This window comes from Zingiber officinale, chromosome 4B (assembly GCF_018446385.1).
Source record: "Zingiber officinale cultivar Zhangliang chromosome 4B, Zo_v1.1, whole genome shotgun sequence".
In the NCBI taxonomy this organism is placed as follows: domain Eukaryota; kingdom Viridiplantae; phylum Streptophyta; class Magnoliopsida; order Zingiberales; family Zingiberaceae; genus Zingiber; species Zingiber officinale.
The window spans coordinates 96,078,800-96,086,905 of record NC_055993.1 but is presented as its reverse complement, the minus strand read 5'-3'; the positions used below and the strand labels follow the sequence as shown (position 1 = coordinate 96,086,905).

General features: G+C 38.7%; 1 protein-coding gene across 3 annotated transcripts; it reads left to right on the top strand.

Moving 5' to 3' along the window:
• Positions 1-2,176: 2,176 nt before the first annotated feature.
• On the top strand, positions 2,177-8,035 carry LOC121975608 (protein tesmin/TSO1-like CXC 5). 3 transcript variants are annotated; one of them, XM_042527353.1, is made up of 8 exons: positions 2,177-2,798; positions 3,521-3,622; positions 5,345-5,522; positions 5,621-5,971; positions 6,316-6,422; positions 6,529-6,623; positions 7,260-7,661; positions 7,821-8,035. In XM_042527353.1, the coding sequence occupies exons 1-8, from the start codon at positions 2,533-2,535 to the stop codon at positions 8,033-8,035; spliced, it is 1,716 nt and encodes a 571-aa protein (XP_042383287.1). In that variant the 5' UTR covers positions 2,177-2,532. The 3 variants fall into 3 exon arrangements, with proteins under 3 accessions (XP_042383287.1, XP_042383286.1, XP_042383285.1); XM_042527352.1 differs by having other exon boundaries at positions 3,518-3,622; positions 6,319-6,422; XM_042527351.1 differs by having other exon boundaries at positions 3,518-3,622.
• Positions 8,036-8,106: the final 71 nt, after the last annotated feature.

The following is an 8,106-nucleotide window of genomic DNA, read 5'->3' as shown; positions in this document are numbered from 1 at the left end:
AGGTTCCTGACTCGGATAGTTTAGGATAATAGAAGTAGTGAAAGACCTGAGGGGTCAAAGGAATGTCGTGCAAGCGAAAAAGGACAACGACCTCGTACAACAGCCTAAAAGAGTTCAAGACTAATTAGTGGAGAGAGAGACGAAAGTATTTATAAACTACGGAAAAAATGGGTGGATCGGGAATCGCAGACCGACGGTGAATTGATCTCTAAAGAAGCATAAACAACCCAGCAATGGCTCACTCGGCCGATCAAAAGAAGAAGGGAGAGCAATTTCATAGCCAGGAGGAAGCTCATAAGCAGCCTGTAAACTCTCAGCATCGCCTCCGTCGAACCTGGACTCAATAGAAGTATCTCAAAGTCCAGGAACAGGGGCAAGGGATCGCGAGGTACTTGCCATCGAAAACTAAGAAAGAGAAGAGAAACGAAAGGATTCAATTGAAAGGAGGAGGGAACTTACAAGGAAGATCGCTGGAAAGGAAGAAGGACGCAGTGTCGCCGGGAAGCTCGAAGACGAAGACGCGAAGTGAGGAAGATGGCGACGCATATGAGGTTTATAAACCTCGCGGTCGATCGACCTCAACCATCCAATCTAGAGTTACAGAAACCTAGAAGTAGATCCAACCGTTGAATTTGAAAAGGCGCACATCGCGTCACAAGCGGATATCGGCATGCCACATCAAGTGTGCGACGACAGTGCAAGACACGTGCCCTTCGATCACCGGACAACATTTAAGCTTAATTAAGAAGGTATAACCGCGTGCTCGGAAATAATTATTAGGGATTTGTACGGTTTTCGAAAAATTTGGATGACGTTAGCCATGACCATGCTTGCCCAAGGATGCACAAGGAAAGGAAGTTTAGCTGCGAAGTGTTGCTGCCCATCGTTCCGATCGGTACAGAGGATGGGTCATAAAGCCGAACGTCCTACACACCATCTGCTCCAACCACGACCCAAGATCTACAGGCACTTGGAAAATGAAGCCGAATGGCGTTGTCTTATGGGTCGATCAGCGATCAAGGACCAAGTATAGTCCGATCAGACGTGGAAATCACCTAAGCCACCAATTGTCTAGTCAATCGGACTTGCAACCTCCTTCGACTAGACTTGAGGGGGAGGCTTGTGATGCGGCGATAAGGAGGAGCCTACCTGACACAGGTCAATTGTCACGGTGTAAGTCAAAGTCAAGGCAGTCAACACCATGATTTAAGCTAGGCTGACCAAGTGGGAAGTGACTACAACAACCTATCGGAGGAACCACTGTCTGGTCAGCCGTCATGATGAACCAGTGTCCGATCAACCCGGTCGGTAGGAGAGTGGGTCGAGCAGACCACCTGTCCGGCTCGGGGTATGATATTGACATTGTACATATTAATAATAAATCGATAAAATAATAAAGGAATAAAAGACGGATACTTAATAAGGAAAGAGAAAATAAAAGAGAACAAAAAAGTATGTTAGGTATGAAAAAAAGGTAAGTATCTCTATTATTTTTAAATTTCTTTTTCTACTATTATTTCTAATTTAAGTGTTGGAGGATTAATATCAGATACCCCTTTTCTAGCTTGGTTTATTTCATAGAAAAAAATGAGATCTTTATCTAATCAATAGAGCTGTCAAATTTTTAATTTTTTAATTTTTCATTTTCAGATAGATCAGTATGTATTAAAAAAAGTTATTGAGTGATTTTTTTAATAACGAAAAAGATATCTGGTATTTTTACTTTTACGTGATAGAGATATAATAACTAAAGAGCTCTCTAAGATTTTCAACGACCTTGGATGCTTTTGAGAGTTCTAAGCGAAAGGATCTTGCCATTTACGCCAGTTGCCAAACGAAAGGAGTTGAAAAATGTCACATAATCGTGCATGCAGAAGAGAAGAGAAGTGGATTTTTCAAATTGCTCGAAAGCTACAACTACCGTCGGATCTCCTATTTGGACGGCAGGATCAGTTTCAAACATCTATTATTTTACTCAAATTTTATGCGGCAGTTTGCGGTCCATAGTCAAATAAAAACATATACTACTAACGAGTGGGGATCTCATCTAATCCGACGGTGGATAATCTCTCGTACTAAGACCTATGAATTTGAACCGTCAATCTTTTGTCTTCTATCGACTGTCCGATGTATCTATTTCTTCGATCCTGCCCGTACAATATCTGAATTTGATTTCAAGTGGAGCGGAGAGAGAGAAAGCGAAAGAGAGAGAAAGCGAGCTATTTGCTTCGTCGTCTTGGCTTAACCTCCTTCCCCCTTTTTCCACTCCAAAATTTCCAGCATCCGATTGAAAAACCTCGCGCTCTCCCCGCGCCGCCGCCGCTCCCTTTGTCTCCTCCGGTTCCACCACTCCGACGGACACTGCCCTTCCTCGATCTCCCCGCCTTCGCCTCTCGATCTGCGGACGCGAATTGATTGGAATCCTGGACGCTACCAGGGGATCGGTTCTCGCCGCTGGCATCCTAGGCCAGTTCGAGGCTTATTTTCCGTATTTCCTTGTCGGAATCTTCGGCCTATGATTCAACGGCATCGATGGAACCAGGGAATCCATCTGCTCACGCATCGGCCTCGTCTGATTTCCCTCCGAAGAAACCCATCCGTCATCTGGATTTCACCACCCATGAATATCCGAGTTCTCCCCCTCCTCTAACATCTTCGGGGCACATAGAGCATCCGCCACATCAACCGCAACAACAGCTGCCGCCTCCGCAGCCTCAACACCAGCAGCAACCGCTGCCAGTTCCTATGCCGATGTTGTCTCCGCTTCCGGCCTCCCGCCCTGTGGTTCCTTTTCCGGTGTAAGTTTGTATATATATATATTAATTCGTAGTTGTTGTTTAACCTTTCGTAGTTCCTCTGCTTCATTCCCGTTTGCTGGCTTTTTTTTCCGCCGTGATCATGCCACTTCTTTGTCGATTTTCTACTAGACACCTTTACTGGTGGTTTTAGGATGTGCGCTTCTAGTTTCAGGAGTATTTCTCCTTATAAAATTTGTTATTGCTCTCCCCAAATTTCCATTTTGAATCAAGTTTCAACTTTTGTATAGGCTAGGGCGTCCTTCCTTTTTTGAGAATATCTTCTTTATTCAACAAATGCCATAAATGAAATGTTATTAGATTTAAGAAAAATTTTTTTGTTAGATATGCAAAGTTGATTTGCTTGTTGCATTGAAGGATGGGATAGTTCACTCGGGAACTTTAAAGATCTTATTTTTGAATCTAGATGCAGCAGTAGATCATATTTTGAAGCTCGATGCAGCATCAGGAAGATTAAGTTTTGAAGTAACTTAGAAATGGTTATCCAAGATTATTTTCTCCAGTTAAAGCCTCTATTTCATGCTTGATAGTCACAGTTTAAATCTTTGAGTTTTTGTTTCATTAGGAAATGTGCAAATACTATCACATAAGGAACTAGTATATTGGCAAGGTCGTCATGGTAACCTCTGAAGATATTGTAGTTAATTGATGCTTACATTTGAAGTTAAGTCATTAGCATTAGCTGTCCTCTTTCTTTTCAGCAGGTCAGAATCTCCAAGGCAACTATCACAACCAGGATATGCAACCAAAGAAGGCACTCCTAGAAAGAAGAATTGCAACTGCAAACATTCAAAATGCTTGAAGTTGTAAGTGAATGGAATAAAATTTGTATCCATATTCAATATTCCAGTTATAAGGTAATGTTATTTTGTTGATAATACTTGTCCTACTTATAAATTGTATGCTTTATTTGGTAAGTTGATTATTTAATATCATGGTTAATTGGTCAAAATAATGCCAATTTTTGGTGTGCTGAAAGAGCTTTATATTATGCAATACTTAGAGGTGAAGTATCGTAAGCTACATTGTCTTGATTACAGATTAAGAGTGAATTCTGGTAGTTAAGAAGTGTATTTCCTTTTTCAAGGTAAACAAATGTTGTTTCCTTGGTAATTTATCTATCCAGGTTGGTCTTGTGATGTATTGCCCATTTCAAAAATACTAATTGAGAATTTTCTGCTAAGAAAATATTTTCTGATGTTAATATTCAGATTAATGATATAGTTTTTGGATATTGTTTATAAGGGAACAGATTGTCATATTCACTTCCTTGCACGAAGAGGATTCACTACTGGTTATATGAAGCATATGATTTATTGCAGACTTCTGATTGCCTATTTTAGGGAAACATTTGCATCTACTCACATCTAGAAATTGTATTCTAAATGCTGCTAGTGTTCATCTTCCATTTACAAAAATCAAGAACAAAAAACGTCAACTGAGAATACAATGTAACAACAATAATCTACTGTTTCTCCATATACAAGCAACAAAATATTCATTTTTCACTTAGATTCTTGTCTGTGGCAGTTCTTTGTGTGATTAATTAGTGCCTAAAGGCTGCATTTGGTTCAACAATTGGTGAGGCATGGTGGAAAAGGAAGATGAGGTTGTGGGCTGTTACAGGCAGAAGGCACTACTGGCTATGGAAGACGACTGTGGATAGATAAGTAGCGAAGATGGATGAGATGATGGATGGTGGATGCTCAAGGAGGAATAGCCAGTGGTGAGCATGAAAAATCAAAAATCAAATTAAGAGTTTGATTTTGATACCAATATCAGATATTGCACTAGGTAGCAGGGAGACAAACACAAAGCACTAGACTTTCACAATGATGAATTTCATCAAATAGAAAATTTTATTAATTGAAAGATGCATTACAAGGGGAGTTAGATCATTTTAAAGGCTCCAACTCAACTAAAATTGGAAAATACAATTAAGAATATAAAAAATTCATACTTATCCAAAGGACTTGACACTTAAGCAATAAAATGATTATGACTTGGAAATATAAGATCTTACTAAAGTTGAAAAATAACCCAAATACTTAAAACTCTTTACAACTCAAAAGGACTCTTATAAACTCTAACCAAATTAAAGGAACTCTTAGCTAAAAGATTTCCATCAAATTCTAACCAAATTAAAAGATATCTAATTTCATAGTAGAATACTACCAAATTCAAATCATCATCAACCAAGCCTTATCCCACTAGGAGGGGTCGGAAATATTACCAAATTCAATTGCAATTCAAAATTCAAATCAATTCCATTTTTATCCAAAACTTTTAATTAGACAGAACAAATTGCAGGGAATATTATGACGTTAATAAACTATAACAGTGGCGTTGATTAAGCCCTGTTTACATGAAACTTGTATAATTTTAGCTTCCTAGCTGCATTTTCTTTGGCATTGCAATTTGGTATTCTATTAATATGGCTGACTTTGACAGTCGTACTAATCTTTTTTTTTATGGCAAGTTTGATTATTATCTCTATGCCAAGTTGTCAACCTCATTGTGTTTTTTAGGTATTGTGAATGTTTTGCATCTGGAGTATACTGTGACGGTTGCAACTGCACAAACTGCTGTAACAATGCTGAAAATGGAGCTACTAGGCATGAAGCTATTGAAGCTATTCTAGAACGCAATCCTAATGCCTTCAGGCCTAAGATTGGTAGTAGCCCTCATGCACCTAGGGATAATAAGGTATGTTTTCATTATTTTTCTAAAAACATATTTTATTCACTCAACTTGATAGATCATCCATATTTAATCTGATACACCAATGTGCTACTGGAAGCTAGGATGAGGCTGGAGAGCTGCCTTTGGTGGGAAAACACAACAAGGGATGCCATTGCAAGAAGTCTGGATGCCTCAAGAAGTACTGCGAGTGCTTCCAAGCAAGTATTCTGTGCTCTGATAATTGCAAATGCATGGATTGTAAGAATTTTGAAGGCAGTGAAGAGAGGAAAGCTCTCTTTCACAGTAATCATGGAAGCATGCTATACATGCAACAGGCTAATGCAGCCTTAAATGGAGCTATTGGACCCTCAGGGTTCAGCTTTCCATCTTCTAAGAGGAGGAGAAATCAGAGCCTCTTTACTGGTACAGCCATAAAAGATCAATCTTTTCACAGGCCGTCACAACTCCCACAGGTGAGCTTCTGAACTTTAACAATTTTAGTCGTGATATACTAGGTTTTCTGAAGGTTTGTTTATTAGCTCACCAACAAAGATGTCTTTCCCATTCATATACTCCATGCTTTTGTGTGAGTTCCATTCAAATCGCTATATTTTTTGTTTCAAATGTTTTCCTGAGTTGGCCATTTTTATTGACCTTAATTTCTAAAGAATCATTTTTTTTCCTTTACTGACCTTAATTAGTAAAGAACTAGAAAGCAACATAAATTATTGACTTTTTTTTATCTCTGACCACCATGCATTAATAATGCATATTAAGCCTTCCATTCATTATCCTTTTTTTCAATTTTTAATGATAGCAGGCTAGTCAAGCGAAGGCTTCAGTTCCAGCTTCTTCTTTTAATTGTCTTCCTGTGACACATTCTACTATTCCTACTACACCAGCTACTACGAAAGTCACTTATGGGTAGAGATATTATCCTTAACTGGTCTTGCTCCTTCGTGGTTTGGATTTGGAGCCTTTAGTTGTACTTGTATGTAACTGTGCTTAAATTCTATTGGTCATCATAAAGGTCTCTTCTATCGGATGTAGTTCAAGCGGAGCACATTACTGACCTCTGCAAGCTTCTGGTGGTTGTATCTGAGCATGTAGCCAAAACATTTCCTGGTATGGCTAATTTCACAATTAGATAGTTGAAGCACCTTGGGCATATCTAGGCTTTAGCTGATGAGTTACTAATATTTGTTTTTCTCTGCTGAGCAAATTGGTTTCTAAACTCTAAAGTGCTTGTATATGCTTCATTCATTCTCATAAAAACCATCAGGTTTCTGCTTAAAACACTAATAAGATCATTTAAGGCTGACAACTACACAACTAGACAACTGTCTGCAACTTTGTAGTTTTGTTGCAGTTTTTCTATTGAGTCGTACAATTTATCCACTATGATGATGAATTGCCAGCAAACTAACTAGAATGTTGTCCTCTCTTTACCCAAATACTGAGTAAAGACAATAATAAGTTTGATTGTTTCTATGTTAAAATATTGACTATTTTATCTGCTATGTTGTTCGGTATGACATATATATGTGCATTCATAATCCAGACTTTCCAGATTACTCATTTTCTGAAAAAATTTTAGTTGTCATAAATTTGCTGATCAAAGTTAAGGGATAAAATGATGAAATTGCCTCAGTTGTTACAATTGAGAGGGTCATGTAGTCATAGTGAAGCATCATCTTCATGGTCTCAGTACTCCTTTGTGCTACATTTTCTTATTGTTTTAGTGTGAATAAAAAATTTCAGATGGAAACGCAAACTCCTCAGTTGAGAAGGATGAGTATGTTGGAAGTCTTATTGCTTCCCCAAACCAAGATGCAGATGATCAACGACAAGATGATCCAAGTGTTCAGCCTGGGTCAGCAGATCACAATTCAGAAAATATTCCTGCGTACAAAATCAAGGCAGAAGAGACTGACCCTGTCTGTGAAGGCACACAGCAAGGGCAGAGACCAATGTCTCCAGGAACACTGGCCCTAATGTGCGACGAGCAAGACACAATGTTCATGACGTCTCAATACCCTTGTACTTCTCTATCTTCTCACAGCAATCAGAGAACATCAGAGATTTTTGTAGAGCAAGAAAGGTGTGTGTTGTCAGAGTTCCGGAACTGCCTTCGTCAAATTGTGAATTCGGGGAGATTCAAAGGTAAATGTTAATCTTTATGCAAACGTAATGACAATAAATGGGATATAGTCATTTACTAAATTTTTTCCCAATATGATATATTCTCGCATTCTCTTTCAAATATATTACTTGGTTCATGTTTTTTTTCCCCCTGAAATTTGCGATTCTTATATGTTACAGAAGAGAGATTCAAATCGATGGTTGGAAAACCTGAAACATCAGATTTCCATGGATCACCTGCATCTGGTTTTGCTAGAGCTCCAACACCTGCGGCAGCGCTACCTCAAACATCAAAACCAAACCCTGTTAATTTCAGTAATGATGACCAACAAGTAGGACGGTCAGTCACAAGGAATGGAGAGATCAAGTTCAAAGTAGAGAACCCCGACTTGTAGGCAGGAAAGCCAGAAATAGATAGGTACAAAGATGAGCAAACTACACTTCTATTTATTCTGATAGCATATGT